This window comes from Oncorhynchus masou, chromosome 13 (genome assembly GCF_036934945.1).
Source record: "Oncorhynchus masou masou isolate Uvic2021 chromosome 13, UVic_Omas_1.1, whole genome shotgun sequence".
Lineage (NCBI taxonomy): Eukaryota > Metazoa > Chordata > Actinopteri > Salmoniformes > Salmonidae > Oncorhynchus > Oncorhynchus masou.
Genome location: NC_088224.1, coordinates 79,194,042 through 79,210,514, shown reverse-complemented (window position 1 = coordinate 79,210,514; position 16,473 = coordinate 79,194,042). Strand labels below are relative to the sequence as shown.

At 41.7% G+C, this 16,473-nt stretch overlaps 1 protein-coding gene across 8 annotated transcripts; it reads left to right on the top strand.

The window, feature by feature from the left end:
• Nucleotides 1-604: 604 nt before the first annotated feature.
• LOC135553114 (lysophosphatidic acid receptor 6-like) lies at nucleotides 605-15,968 on the top strand. Of its 8 annotated transcripts, XM_064985228.1 has the most exons (5): nucleotides 605-2,973; nucleotides 3,184-3,242; nucleotides 11,698-11,818; nucleotides 11,955-12,140; nucleotides 13,889-15,968. In XM_064985228.1, the coding sequence occupies exon 5, from the start codon at nucleotides 13,893-13,895 to the stop codon at nucleotides 14,910-14,912; it is 1,020 nt and encodes a 339-aa protein (XP_064841300.1). In that variant the 5' UTR covers nucleotides 605-2,973; nucleotides 3,184-3,242; nucleotides 11,698-11,818; nucleotides 11,955-12,140; nucleotides 13,889-13,892; the 3' UTR covers nucleotides 14,913-15,968. The 8 variants fall into 8 exon arrangements, with proteins under 8 accessions (XP_064841300.1, XP_064841298.1, XP_064841296.1 ...); XM_064985226.1 differs by having other exon boundaries at nucleotides 605-3,242; XM_064985224.1 differs by lacking the exons at nucleotides 605-2,973; nucleotides 3,184-3,242 and adding an exon at nucleotides 8,610-8,925.
• Nucleotides 15,969-16,473: the final 505 nt, after the last annotated feature.

Genomic DNA, 16,473 nt, shown 5'->3' with positions numbered 1-16,473 from the left:
CAAGTTTAGAGGTAAGCATGGGTAATTTAGCAATATACTCCTCTGCAGTTTGAATTAAATTGTATAGCTACATATTTTATTCCGTTGATATGTAGGCCTCATGGTGCATGCTGATAATTAGTATTGTAAAATTTCATTGTCAACAGCAAATTCATCTGGGACCTCATCTGGCACTGCTTCAAGCGTTTCATCTGGCACTGCTTCAAGCGTTTCGTCTGGCACTTCAAGGGGTTGAGTAGCCTACAACATTTTGATGGTGAGCTAGCTAATATACAAAGAATAATGTATTATAATTAATATTATAATATCATTTATAACCAAGTGTAAAGTAAGATTGTGCCTCCGATGACTGACGCTCTCTTGGGCAGAAATACACAACTACTGTCCCACGCAGGATTGGTAAAGAGCACCTCCAGGCAGTGGGGTTGGGTGAGAGGCGCCGGAACTTTTGAGGTATGCCATCTGACAGAAGTTGTGCTGAAAAAGAATCATGGTCACACCACTTGATAGACAAAAGGGAGCCAGACGTTTAAAGTCAATCAACAGAGTGAACCAAATTGTTTTGTGAAATATTTTGACAATTTGATTTATGGTGTGCATAGGCATGCACAAATCTAAGTTTTAGAACATATAATGTATAGAGTTTCTTGTTGAATTATGAAGAGATTCTTGCATAGTTGAATTCAATTTACATAGTGTATAATACTGACCTTAGATTGACACCTGTACTCTGAGAAGCCTGATAACTATGGCTATTAAATATTAAATCCTACTCATGTGATTAATTAAAGCTAGTCTGGGCATGTAGTTATCAAGCTTCTCAGAGTATGGGTGCAGATCTAGGATCAGTTTTTCTATCTAGCAAAGAATAAGGATATAATATAGACTGGGGAAATTTGATCATAGATCTTCACCATAGTGCAAGAAGCTGGACAGCTGGCCCAAATATCACACCATTATGAAGGTCCTTTCAGTTCGAGATGTACACACTTTATTAGGTACATCTGCGTGTTAACGCAAATAGCCTGCTCCTTCAAACAGCGAATCATGTGGCTGCCTGCAACTCAATCTATAGAGTAGAGAGCTTTAGTTGTTGTTCGACCAAACAGAACGGGCAAGATGCATAATCCAAGAAACTTTGACCTTGGTATGATTGTTGATGCCACACATGGTGGTTCCAGCATCTCAGAAACAGCTGCCCTCCTGGGATTGTTATGCACTACCGTCTCTAGAGTTTACAGAGAATGGTGCGATAAACAAAACACATTCAGTGAGCGGCAGTTCTGGGGGCAAAAACGCATTGTTAATGAGAGAGGTCAGAGGAGAATGTCCAGACTCATTTTATTCTACAGAAATGTGGTGGGTACTCTCTTCGTTCCCTGGACTTTATCCTGCTAACTATTCCAAATGTCCGAACTGAATGTGGTAAAAGGGCTTTTATGTACTCTGCGCCATCGTCTTTGAATGCCTTACAAAATACTTTTAAACTGGAAGAACTTGTCCCAATTGGGATTTTTAAATCACCGATGAATGATCTTGAGACTGATTCCCTGACATGTCAATGTTTTTGATTTTGTTATACTCTTGTGAATTCTTTGGTTTTTACTAGATTACTTGTAGTTTTTCATGTTTGTCTGTAATTTTTGTAATGACTTGGTGCTGACGCGCTTGAAAAATAGATTTTAAATCTCAATGAGCCCTTCCTGGTTAAATAAAGGTAAACTTTTTATTTTATTTTTTAAATTAAGCTAACAGAAAGGCCACAAATGCTCAAATAACAGCTGTTTAAAACAGTGGTGTGCAGAAGGGCATCTCTTAATGTACAACCCTGTGAATAATTCAGGATGTTGTGGAGGCAGAAGGGGGTTCTACCCAATACCAGATAGGTGTACCTAATGATAAAAATCAGGTTTGCAAGTTATGTATATTTTTTGTTTGTCATTATCTCACAGGTAATCAAGAAAGTTCACAAGTTCATTTTGACTTTGTTTCCAAAGTTGAGAGACGAGGGCGGGTTCGAGCTGCTGAAAATTTCTGGAACTACACAGAGCCATCATCTTATACCTGTCCCATGCGCCAATCGGGGCTACAGTTTGAGATATCTGAAAGACCCTTGTGTCGTGCTACTCTACATTCGCCCGCTGTAAAGGAATTTGCGTATGGAGCATGTAAGTCTAATTTCTCAGTTTATGCACTTTTAATGAACTTTAGAGCACTTACTAATCCAAAGTAGATATGTTGAGTGTTAAGCAATATTTACAACGGATGATAACAAAAATAACAAAAATCTATAGATGATAAGTGTCTTCTCTGTTTTTTGTATTTATTTATGTAATTTTCTCATCAATTAGGAACTGAATGATTCAGTTGTTGCTCAAAGTGGATCATTGACACAATGCCTAAACTGTGAAGAACAACTTTACTTTGCACAAATAAGAAGGCACAGTGACGCCTGCTCATGGTAATGGGAAATGAATCATGGTGATGTTGAGAAAATATGATATTCTCCATTTATGGAAGGTGCACTCATCATTACAAATTATGGTATGGCCATGTTGCACATCAATAAAAGAACACTAAGTAGTTTGATCATTTGTTAGTTTAGATGTGGAATAGGTACAATTTAATTGAGCTGTTATGGGTGTTAACTTCTTGGTTCATTGTTGCTGTACATTTCTTTATGATAAAGATGATAATTACAACACTTCACTATCAGCTGTTGTAGAGGGGTCTTATGAAAATGTTCTGTTAGGTAACTGTTAGTATCTGATATACTTAACTCCTCGGCTCAACTCTTCAAGTCAATCACAGGTTGAAAGGGCGGGAGAGAATGAAAGGGAGGATGAAGGTGCAGCTGTCCCTCGAGCCGGTGGGACAAGTTCCTCTACCGGTCAGCATCCAGTTGTAGATTTGGCAATGGAGGTGTGTCTGGAGACAGGTTCAGATGAGGGTTTATATTCTGAAGGTTTACAGGTAAGTTTTAAGGAATTGGTAATTTAGCACGTCTTAGGGCTAGTTATTAATGTTAATGTACAATGTTCAGGTGTAGTACTTTCTATATGATACATTTAGTTGTATTCAATCGTCTTTCTTTACAAACACTTACATTCAATGCACTAACACTCACCTCGTGAAAATGGTGTGGACATAATGATGCATACTGATTTATTTAATATTTTTAAGAACAACAGCAAGTTCATCTGGCACTTCAGCAGCAAGTGGTCCAGTATACACCGTTGATGGTAAGTACAATGTTCAGAAGAACCTATTATTTAGTACACTGTATCAACTGTCTCTGATGGGGAAAGTTTACACAAACTTTTATTTACTTGTCGCACCTCATTGGACTGCTAATTCTTGCATGTTTTGGACATAGCAGGTGATTTTAGTGAATAATTTATTTGCATTTAATTTACAGTATAGACATTGTTTTGGGTATGCATCTATACCTCAGAGAAATGCAGTTAACATTCTATATTGCTGTTATGCTTGAGTTACAGAACCAAATCAGGTCAAGGCAGCTCAGCCGTTCACATACTGGACACTTCAGTCCAACAAGGGCACCTGACCTTGAGCTTGAGGGATTCCTTAGTGGAAAGGAACAGGGCCATAATCCTTTTCTCACAATGGCATCCAATGGCTAGGTTTGCTGAGCTTGTGTAACTCTACATTAACTGATTTCAAATATGTTTACAAGGTGACTCTGGAGAGGGGGTCACCAGGTATGTCCTGTCCACTGTCATTTAAAATCTTTTTAATAGATTGATTTATAGACCTGTAGATTATGTGAAACAGTTTTTCCCCAGGTCAGTCAAAAAGACAACTGTTTATTTAAGAAGACCTTGCTCTTTGAGGGTGAGCAGGACCATTGTGTTCCTTCCACATCTCAGGCACTTTTGGAAAGTCATTTTATTTTTGGGGGAGTAGCTGGGTGCATGATTGGGCACTTTAATTTTTATTTATTTATTATTGATTTATTTAAATGGTGGCCCACACCTTGCAGGACTAAGCCCTGCTATCATACATGTACTGTTTGGCAGAGAACCAGAGACGGCACCGATAACCTTATCTGACTGCGTGGACCACGATGTCCGGGATGTCATCCAGTTGGTTCGGAGAAACATTTTTATCTTTTGTGTATATATATATATATGTTTTTTTTATAGGTTCATCAGAGGTCCTGAAGAGTGTTTTTGTTTTTATTTATTTTTTACCCTGAAGCTGTCAAAAAATACTATGACTTATGAGGATTTTGAAAATGATCTGATGGCAAGCATCTCCTCATCCTACTCTGGGTTTAGTCCGTTTTGATTCAAAGCCCTGCAGGAAGACAAAATGTTCACATCAGCTCAAAGGGCTTTATAGCGCTTTATAGCACTTTTTATTGTTATTTGATATACTTTAGTAAACAGTGATACAGACACTTTGATAAAGTGGCTTACATTTTACATTCTAACGGTAATGGTTAACCAAAAAAATCAAAGCTGTACAATTTGAAAGATTAGAGAGCTAGAATGAAGGTGGTGACGGCATAGGAACAGTGGGTTAACTGCCTGTTCAGGAGCAGAACGACAGATTTGTTGACCTTGTCAGCTCAGGAGTTTGAACTTGCAACCTTTCGGTTACTATTCCAACACTCTAATCACTAGGCTACCCTGCCACCCCAATTCCCAATGGCCTTGCAGGCAGATGCATTCTAGATAGATCCTATTGGAGGGGGAACCTGAAGCTGAGGGGCCAGTTCAACGGCCTACCCTCCATATATACTCCCATTATCCCTATTTAAAAGTCCTGTCTTAAAAGGTTTCCTCAAGGAAGTGCCTCGGCAGTCTTTAAGCAGCAGAAGAGAAATGTGCCTTTTTAGAAGCTCAGAGTAGTTGGCTAATCCAAATTGATGGCCAGAAACAGGAAAATAATTGCTGGTTGTAAATAAAATAAAAATTGAAAGTAATTTCTAGGATATGGTGATATTAATGCACTGCCTCATTTCTATATTGGATAAAGGAATTAAGTACACGAGGACAAATATAGAGTTGGTATGTGTTCTGGGTCCCTCTCAAAGAAACCAATGCTAATTATGACTAACATCTCCTCTTTATAGATGGCAAACAATTTACTTTTTAGGTTGGGTTTTCCAACTGTGGGAAACATACTGTATTAAGGAATATTGTGTGGTATATCAGAAATCCCATGCACTTGTTCTATGCCTGGCTGCACTACAAGGTGAACTGTAAAGCAAGTTACCCTCAAACTGTACAAGAGACTGAAAAAAACTGATGCTTCATCTGATGTTTGAATATTTTTGATATATCTACAACATATCCACTCTATATGACTGCATTTACCTTGAAATATGTTTTCCACCACATTGAGGGAGAAGGTGTCTCAACTGGCCAATCAACAGAGTGATAAGACATTACTCTTATTTCTCAGCCCTCTGCCTTTTCTTATATTGAAATATGCTGCAAGGCCTTTGGCACAGTTCATTAATACAGTAGGATCCAGTATATCATGAATCCATTATTTGGGGACGTTGAGAATATGTGACTGCAGGTAATTACAGTGAACTGTTAATTCAGCACCCAGTAGACAGTGTTTCCTGTCACACACAGTGATGAACATGTGAGCTGTGCCTTAAGGGAGAGGACCATTTACACGTATTAGTGTGCCCTACCAAGGTGACTGGCTTCAGTTGGTCTTGATAGGGTTTGTAGCACCTTATCCTGTTTGAGGCCCCCGCTCACGTTCCATCCCTTGCTCCCCACGCTGTGATGTGATGTCCTCGTTCTGTGGCCTGGCTCAAATTGAAATCATAAGTTGCTCCAGAGGCCGTTGCCTCTGTGTTCTGGGGGTCTGTGGAGAGCAGGCTGTGTCGGCAAGCCTTTCCACACTGTTGCAGTGTTCGCCCCAGATTATTACAGCATAGATAGCACTGAGGAATAGAAGGACTACAATGGTCATTACGGTGCGTGATATGGCGAGGGTGGTATTTTGAGTTTGCTTGTCTCAGGAGGGGCATGATAGATAGATAGTTAGACATACATCACCAGAAATAAATGTTTTAATGTATTCTTTAAACAGTCGTGAAGAAGACATTCAGCTGAAGTTGAAGTGACACTTTTTGTTCTACTCTTTAGTTGAACTGCTCAGACGGTCTGTCTGCTCACTTGTGTAAAGACAGCAGCGTGTCTTATTATTGACTGTTTCTCACCGCAGGTTTACTGAGACAGTCAATGGGGACTGGGCAAACTACCAATTCAAAGTAAAGAATAGAATTGAGTGGTTATTGAACACCCTTTCTAAAGGCTTCACAAGTAAGCACCAGTCATGTTTGTTTACCATGCTTCCTGGTGTACTTTGGGCTTAAATCTGATTTTTAAAGGCAAACTCAAAATTTGTGATGACAGTTTTTTTCACAGAACAGCACTAAAGTAAAGCACTTCGGCAAATGAATACACCCTAGACAAGTTGTCAGACAATCGATGAGTGATTTTACGTCACATTCGCTCATTCTTTTGAGAGGTAAAATGCTTTGGAACTAAATCAGCCATATACAGGACATTTTACAGTGTACCATCTTGACTCACCGTTCAGCTTATAGTTTCTTATTACAGTGTTTTGCTTGTTGCATGATGAGTTTGAATGAGTGGCGCACAATTGTTCAAATTGCCATCAATTTGTAAATAACCTTCTTTAGCTAAAGCCAACTCATTTTATGTCAGAAATCACAGCTTGTTTGTATTATAATAGATGGCACTTGTCTTATCAGTCAATTGCATGTTATTTGCAGACAATTGCACCTTGTGAGGGGGACTCCCAGACTCTGACCTGCCCTCAGTGTGAATGACTCAGTGAGAACAGCCAAAACAGCTCAAACAGCATTTGCTAATACATAGAAACTATCAGCATTTGAAATTCTCTTGGAGATAGTTTGACCAATCCAAATACTGAAATCAATTCAATTCTCAGACCCAGGCTTTTAAAATCTCCAATTATATCTGATAATATGGCAACTGTCTCACTATAGACATTTAAGATGTTGGAAAAAGAACCTTGCGCATCTGGCAATGTTTGCACTTCCATGTCAGTCAATGGCCGTGGAAGCTGAACCGCATGGACTGTGACTCCTTCGTGATGGTGACCATAAGGACCTCCCCAGTCAAGGCTGTATTCCATGTCAACCTAATGTGAGATCAACAGTCCAATATGAGCATGTCTATTCTATGCAAATAATAAAGGAATGGGAATCACAGTTGAACAAGGTCATTTGGGAAAACAGTGTTTGTTTGCAGCATCATTTTTTTTTTTTTACCACATGTAGTTGCAATTTATCTCGAATCATGTTAAATAAAATGTGGTAAAATAATGTTAACCAATTTTATTATTTGCATCATTGATTGCTGCTTACATTCAAGTGAATTAGTAATAAATATATAACAAATACATCCTGATCACTGTCCCAGCTTGTTGAATTGGCCTCTGGCATAAACGTTGCTCTGTGACGGTTAGTACAGCACTTAATGGAGTGCAGGCGCCACCCCAGTGGCATGAGTTCAACTGAGAATGGAGGGGATGGGTGACGTCCCCCAAGATGATGAGAGTTTGCTCGTAGAACGAGGCCTGGATACGGAGGGGCACACCAGTGACTTTGGAGCAGGTTTTAACAATGGGTTAGAGACCTGCTTGGTTACCAAATTGCTGAACACTACAGTGTCAACCTCTATGTCAGTAGGTGCAGCTAACTGGAACAAATTGTCAGCCAGAGACTCCACACAAAAAAGTAAATAGTCAGATTCAGCACAAGCATTTTCAGCTAGGTTAGCCAAAACTCTCAAATCTCTGGCTGTCTCTTGTATTCGTGTAGGTAGCCATATTGCGTAGTGTCTGTGTCATAGAAACCATGCATGTGAAGTCAATCTTCGTACTCTGATACCGATCAACCAATGGGAGTAAGGTCATTCATTTATTTTTACATTTACCTGCATATATATTTATGGAATTATTTATGTATTCATAATTTTTAAAACTTTGGCCATCTTGGTCCTCCATAGACTGGAAGATCACTCATTCAAAGTAGGAAAAGTGAGACGAAATGAAATGAGGATGTGGTTGTGGTGGTGATGTATGCTATGTCGTAAGGACATTCTCTGCACTACAGTATCAGACAGACCTCTCAGGAAAAAGTCTACTTATACTTTCAGGCAAGAACCATAGTTTCCAGAGAGCTAGATTACATATTTAGTAGTTCTATTTCAAACACACAGACAAACATTACTTTTAGTTGGCTCCTGGCAGTGTACTCAAGATATCACCTGGCTGTTCCTGTGGCTCCTGGCAGTGCCTCTTTGTACGAAAGGATAACATTATATTTCACTGTTTCAGACTTTTCCAGACAGTCTCCCACTCATACTGTATGTGAATGTGTGCATTAGCAATGACAGTTGTTGGAATCATGATATGATAAACAATAAGATTTCCAATTGAACAACTTTTCGTATACAGCTTGGTTTCTTCTAGAAAATACTAAAAGACAAACTCCAACCTGCGTAGGAAACGTATATAGTTATATCAAAGGGAAACCCCTTCTGTTAACATACACCTCTTACAGAGGCAGTGAAAAGTTTCACACCAAAAAACAACAGCATGCTAAACCACGTGAGCGCGGCCTAAGCAGAAAGTGCTTCCACAGGATGTGCTCAAACCACACAATACTGGATGACTCTTCCTTTAACCCTGCAATCTAGTCAACGAAAGCGGCACTAGACTAGAGCAGATTGGGGGCGGCGTTCAACTGTTTCACAGAGGAAGAAGTAGTGGCATGACAGGCTGTCTATTGTAGGTTAAAGTGTGTCTTACCAAACAAGTGTTCAAAGCCAAAAGGTTTGGTTCTAGTTGAGACGAGATAATCATCCCAACACGATTTCGGTGAGTGTTTTTTTTCCGTAGCCTACTGTGATACTTTTGGACAGGAGTTTTGCTCCCAGTTCGTCACTGCTTTATAGAATTAAAAGCACATCATACATTTACATTCACCCACGGTTTCTGCTATGCTGTTGTGAGATGTCGTATCATCTTAAATCCTCTAGAGACATTTAAATATCACTCTCCCTGAAACAATGGAAATACATTTTAAACACAGGCACTTTCTACAATGGGGAAAAATCACACTGTTCAGACCTTTTCAGTAGTGATTCCGTCTCTTTTCAGTGAGTTGGCTCATTCAACTCAGCTCACCAAAGTCAAGTCAAACAGATTGTGATAGTTTGACTATGATTGGTGTTAAAACAATTCTAATTAAATTTATAAATGAAATCATACTCTACCTTAACCACAATGTATTTTAAAATGCATTGGTTAGTTATGAAAAAGAATGCTATTAAACATTTGCATTTAAAGTATAACTTTTTAATGTATATAAACAAAGTGCATATAAATCTAACCATTCAAAACTAATACAATCTGAACAGCATAACAAAAAAAATGTTTTAAAAAAATGCAAAACTGCAGCATCCCACAAATTGAAATAAACGTAACAAAGAAGGATGCTTTTACACATTTGCATTTAAAGTATAACTTTCTCTCTTCTTTATTGCCATGTTATAACCAGCAGCACACAGCAATGCTGACCACATTTTGCTTTTATGAGAGATTTGCATTCAGAAATGCAAGCTGTCTCACATTCGAGGGGCTGATGCGGTTTCTTCTCTCAGTAATTATTTGTCCCGTTTTCGAGAAGACCCTCTCAGAGGGAACGGATGTGGCCACTATGCAGAGTCTCCCTGTCATGACTTTAGTAAGCCATGGGTAGACAGAGGCCTTGTTCTTCCACCAGGAGGGGCTCCTCCAAATAGGATCAGACCTCCATTATGACATCTGCTGAGGGATTCCTTCATGCTGCATCCCCAGTTGCTCTCTCGTCAAACAGCTCCACACAGCATGGTTTTGTGGCACTACTGCTGATGCTTCTGCTCCATCTGATCCCTCTTCCTCCTGGTGCCTGAGCCAGCTGACTGCTGGGGCTGTTCCTCCCTGCTGCTGAGGTTATTCTTTGAATAGCCTCATCAATCGCTCTGGCATCACTGAAGGCTAACTTCTTAAACCTGGGGTCAAGTGCAGCGGTTTCACATGTCGTATGGTTCCATTTGCTTCTCTCTGGCGGCTGGCTGTGATTCGCTGCAGACCCTAACACATGAGTATCATTTTTGAGGTTGTTACATAGCTGACCAGAGAGAACAGTAACTTATTAGTTCAGGTTCATGTTTTGTCTACTGATACTACATTCTTATTTACGGCTCATATACATATATAATACTGGATTAAATAATGATGTAGTAATAACTGCTTACTGTGACCTGCTCAAATTGTTCCAGGACTCTGCACACCTCCTCCACCACCTCCCATTCCTCTTTGGTCAGACATCCAACAGGTGCATCCTTTGACTGAAGAAACCACTTCAACATATAAAATGTTGAATTCCACCTTGTAGTTCAGTCTTGTTTAGGCCTCAGCTCAGGCATCCCCATCTGGCGTTGTGTAGACTTTAGTTTTTCATCACCTACTGTGTTCTTGTGGAAGTATTCCACAGCTGCTTTCACTTTGTCCACAGTGGGCTTCATCACCTTCAGAGCATATCTTACAATCAGGTTGATTGTGTGGGTAAGACATGGATGGGTCAATTTAAACATGTTCATGGCTTTGGTTATGTTAGCTGCATTGTTGCTGACACAACAGACCTCTTTTCCATCTACTGCCATTCTTTGGTCACTCTCAACAGTTCCTCTGCCAAGTTCTCTGAGGTGTGTCTGTCACTGAACTCAAATCAGTCCAGAAGACAGCTTGACATCGAAAAATCTTCAATGAAGTGACATGTAACTGACATGTAAGAAGTGGTTACCCTTGATGTCCAGCAGTCAGTGGTAAGGCAAACTGCAGTAGCTTTTTGGACTCTTCCCCGCACTGAAGCCTGTGTGCTCTCGTACAGTTGTGGAATAAGTGATTTTGAAAGGGTTTTCTTGCTTGGCCTTGCGGCAGGGTAGCCTAGTGGTTAGAGCGTTGGACTAGTAACCGGAAGGTTGCAAGTTCTAATCCCCGAGCTGACAAGGTACAAATCTGTCATTCTGCCCCTGAACAGGCAGTTAACCCACTGTTCCTAGGCCGTCATTGAAAATAAGAATTTGTTCTTAACTGACTTGCCTAGTAAAATAAAGGTAAAATTTAAATTAAAAGAATAAATAAAAATCATTGGATTTAGACTATTGCTATAGTTTCTAAAAACCTCTGTCCTCCACGATCGAAAATGGCTGGAAATTTGTGGCAATAATTTTAGCAAATGCAATATCAATTTGGCCTTCGCTACAGACAAAGACTTTGGCATAAACTGGTCCATAGAAGACTGCGTAGCTGTGCATCGCAGAGTAGGCCGACTTGACTGAGTGGATACATCTCCACGTGTGGAGGTGCTGGCTCCACCACTATCACTAGCAGGCCTATTAGTTTCTCGAAGCTCCGCTACAGCTAGCTTCACAGTTGGGTGCACAGTTCGCATACGCCGGGTTGTGTAGGTTGTGTGTAGGACCGGCTTTATATGAGATTTTGTTTTGGCAAATTCTACACTGTGCTCTAACATTGTCTACATTATTAAAATGCATCCAAATGCTACTGTGCTTCCGACTCATTTTCCAGCTGTTGTTTTCACAGCTGTCCTTCTTCCCTCTCCTCGGCTGCTAAGTGTATGACTGTGAGTGTGTTGGCTCGGCTCTCCCTCACGCATCTTTGGTTCATTGGTTGACACTTTGTGTCTGATTGACAGGAACAACAGGTGAGGCTGTTAGTCTGTGCAGACAGAACAAATGTGGGTGCGCTTGAATTTTTTTTTTCCGTTCTTTGAATTAGTTAATTCTATTAATTTCAATCTTTAATTATTCATATCTTTATTTTTTATTTTTTATAAATAGATTCGGCTCATCTGATATGCGAGCCAGCTCCCAATGTTCACCTACAAGAGCCGGTTCTTAAAGCCAACCAGCCACGTCTTGCTTCCGGACAAGCTAAACACCTTCTTTGCCCGCTTTGAGGATAACACAGTGCTACCGACACGGCCCGCTACCAAGAACTGTGGACTCTCCTTCTCCATGGCCGAAGTGAGTAAGACATTTAAACGTGTTGACCCTCACAAGGCTGCCAGCCTAGATGGCATCCCTAGCCGCGTCCTCAGAGCATGCGCAGACCAGCTGGCTGGAGTGTTTACCGACATAATCAATCTCTCCCTATCCCAATCTGCTGTCCCCACTTGCTTCAAGATGTCCACCATTGTTCCCGTACCCAAGAAAGCAAAGGTAACTGAACTAAATGAGTATTGCCCTGTAGCACTCAAGTCTGTCATCATGAAGTTCTTTGAGAGGCTAGTTAAGGATTATGTCACCTTTACCTACCTGCCACCCTAGACCCACTTCAATTTGCAATTTGCGTCTGTGGACCCCAATAGGTTCACAGACGATGCAATCTCCATCACACTGCACACCGCCCTATCCCATCTGGACAAAAGGAATACCTATGTAAGAATGTTGTTCATTGACTGTAGCTCAGCATTCAACACCATATAATACCCTCCAAGCTCATCATTAAGCTCGGGGCCCTGGTCCTGGACATCCGAACAGTCCGCCCCCAGATAGTGAAGGTAGGAAACAACACTTCGCTGATCTTCAACACTGGGGCCCAACAAGGGAAGCATGCTCAGCCCCGTCCTGTACTCACTGTTCACCCATGACTGTGTGGCCACGCACACCTCCAACTCAATCATCAAGTTTGCAGACAACACAACAGTAGTAGGCCCCAACAATGACGAAACAGGCTACAGGGAGGAGGTGAGGGACCTGGGAGAGTGGTGCCAGGAAAATAACATCTCACTCAACATCAACAAAACAGAGGAGCTGATCGTGAACTTCAGGAAACAGCAGAGGGAGCAAGCCCCTATCCACATAAACTGGACCGCAGTGGAGAAGGAGGAAAGCTTCAAGTTCCTCTGCGTACACATAACTGATGATCTGAAATGGTCCACCCACACAGACAGTGTGATGGAGATGACGCAACAGCGCCCTCAGGAGGCTGAAGAAATTTGTCTTGGCACCTACAACTTTTACAGATGCACAATTGAGAGCATCCTATCGGGCTGTATCACCACCTGGTATGACAACTGCAGAGCTCTGAATAGGGCGGTGCAGTCTGCCCAACGCATTACCGGGGGCAAACTACCTGCCCTCAAGGACACCTACAGCACCCAATGTCACAGCAAGGCCAAAAAGATCATTAAGGACCACACGAGCCACTGCCTGTTCACCCCGCTATCATCCAGATTGCGAGGTCAGTACAGGTGCATCAAAGCTGGGACCGAGAGACTGAAAAACAGCTTCTATCTCAAAACATTAGACTGTTAAATAGCCATCACTAGCCGGCTTACACCCAGTTACGTAACCCTGTACCTTAGAGGCTGCTGCCCTATATACATGGACTTGTAATCACTGGCCACTTTAAGAATGGAACACTAGTTACTTTAATAATGTTTAAATCATGTTTACATACTGCATTACTCATCTCATATGTATATACTGTATTCTATTCTGCTGTATTTTAGTCAATGCCACTCCGACATAGCTCAATCTAATATTTATATATTTCTAAATTCAATTATTTTACTTTTAGATTAGTGTGTATTTTGGAAACTATTAGATACTACTGCACTGTTGGAGCTAGGAATACAAGCATTTTGCTACAACTGCAATAACATCTGCTAAATATGTGTATGTGATCAATATAATTTGATTGGATTTGTGTCATAAGTGAAAGGGCAATGACATTTATATGCGTATTCTATTTCCCTCTCTGTTTGCAGTAAAATGCCACTGTGTGAAAGGGACGTGTGCTATATACAATGGATTGTCTACGTCCCCACGTTCGTGGTGGGTTTACCCCTCAACCTGGCCACCCTGTGGCTCCTCCTCTTCAGGATCCGTCGATGGACTGAGTCCACAGTCTACCTCAGCAGTCTGATCATCAACGACAGCCTTCTCATCTTCTCTCTGCCCTTCAAGATGTACGCCTTCGGCCGCACCTGGGGCCTGAGCATGGGCTTCTGCACCTTCCTGGAGAGCCTGGTGTTCGTCAATATCTATGGGAGCATCATACTGATCGTGTGCATCTCGGGCGACCGATATGTTTCTCTGCGGTTTCCATTCAACGGCAAGCGTCTACGCTCGCCACGGAAGGCTGCCCTGGTATGCCTGGCTGTGTGGGTGACGGTATTCGCTTTCACCACACCCGTCTATGAGCTCCACAACAAAAACACCACTAGCCTTCACAACAATAACGAAACCAGGTGTTTCGAGGGATTCTCCAGGGAAACCTGGGGGAAGAAATGGATCATTGTCGCCATGGAGATGGTATTCACAATCAGCACTGTCACTATGTTGTTCTTCTCGGTGCGCGTGATGCAGATCCTGAGTGACATGCGGCGTCGGAACCCGCTGGACAAGAAGGTGAGGGACAACAAGTCTGTGAAGATCATCCTGAGCAACCTGGTGGCCTTTATGCTGTGCTTCATCCCGTACCATGTGGCCGCAGTCGTCTACTTCCTGGCCAAGAACAGCACAGAGAACCCAGACGTCATCGACCCCCTCAGAGACTTCGTTCACATCAGCACCTGTCTGGGCAGTGTCAACTGTCTGACGGACGGGGTCTGCTACTACTTCATCCTGAAGGAGAACCTGTTGACTGCCAGCCAGGAGAGAAGGAGGATGTCCACTAGAGGGAACAACGTGGCAAAGCCCGGGGAAATCAACCAGCATCCGATGGACAACATCATGGTCAAGGGACCCAGAGAGACAGGATCAGACAACCAGGTCACTGGAGATCGATAGGACTTGCTAGATAGATGTGGTTTATCAGAGTGGAGTGGAGAGCAGGGTGGAGGCGATTTCCCTATAGATGGATGGCTATTACGTCTATCTGGGAAACGGAAACTCAGATCACCACAACAGAGAGGAGACAAGTCTCATGAAAGACTCTCGAAGAATGAATGACTGGTGTTAGGTTCTAATTCTCAAGAGTAAAAAATTCAAAGGACATTTATGAAAGCTTAACCAAGTTTATTCTGCCCAGAGGGTCAATACAGCTGCATTCAGATAAAAACATTTTCACACAAGCACTGATATTTAACTGCTCCTCATAGGCTTAGTCTCCTCCTACCCATCTGTACAAACATCATTCTTACTGCTAGGCAAGACACTAGTGATACGGGCCATAAACTTTTATTTCTCCCTTAAGGTGACCTGACCTGACCTCAACGCCCCTCCATCACTAATCCACAACTCTTTCCCCCTATCAATGCCTGCCACATGTAATCACTTCTGATGGGTGTCACCTTGGGGTCATGATAGTTGCTGCACCAAATTATTGATGTATTACAATAATTGATTATGCTTATGTTGTATGAATAGAAAGGGAAGGGCTATACTATAAGTTGCTCCCCCACTACATTTATAGGGTCCTGGACCACAGATGAGCAATATATTCATTATAAGGTTTAATACTGTTCCACAGTTCTTTTCTAGTCTCTCTAGTCTCCCTCTTATAAGAAACGGTCTGAGCAGATATGTGAGCCATTGCCATCAAAACAGAGTGTCTGTGAGAAAGCACCTCAAGGCTAAAAGAGATACATAGACACAGACCCCTGCAGGGGAGTAAATAGATAGGAGGCAAGTTTGTATAACTGTATATGCATGGGCTGGGTCTCATCAGTAGAAGGTGTTGATGTAGGCAGTTACATTACTAGGGGTTGACCTCAAGCATATTAAAGCAACTTTGACCTTTTATATTTTGCAGAACTTACTCTGAAACATGCGTGCTGTGTTTCCGTTGTCAACGTCTGTCTGCAATTGCATTAATAAAGGTTTGATTGATTTACTTAAAGAAGATATTGTCTGATTGCTGATTTTACCAATAAGCCAATGATTGACAAGGAACAAGGAACCTTTCCCAACACTTGCACTCAATGTAACGGATGTGAAACGGCTAGCTTAGTTAGCAGTGCGCACTAAATAGCGTTTCAATCGGTGACGTCACTTGCTCTGAGACCTTGAAGTAGTAGTTCTCCTTGCTCTGCAAGGGCCGCGGCTTTTGTGGAGCGATTGATAACGATGCTTTGTGGGTGACTGTTGTTGATGTGTGCAGAGGGTCCCTGGTTTGCGCCCGGGTATGGGCGAGGGGGCGGTCTAAAGTTATACTGTTACATCAACACATACCAAGCTTAGTTGCACACACTATATACCTTCCTCCTATAACCATTAACTTCTGGTGTAGACCCTCCAAACCCCAGCACTCCATCAGTGACATTAATAAGTATATTTAATATTCTTAGAACCAAACAGTCCCTCCTCTCGAACAATAGCTTCCTACTGTTCAACTTACTTAAACTTGGAA

Excerpts from the sequence above, each read along its gene's own strand:
- LOC135553114 (XM_064985228.1), top strand. The coding sequence starts at position 13,893 with ATGCCACTGTGTGAAAGGGACGTGTGCTATATACAATGGATTGTCTAC.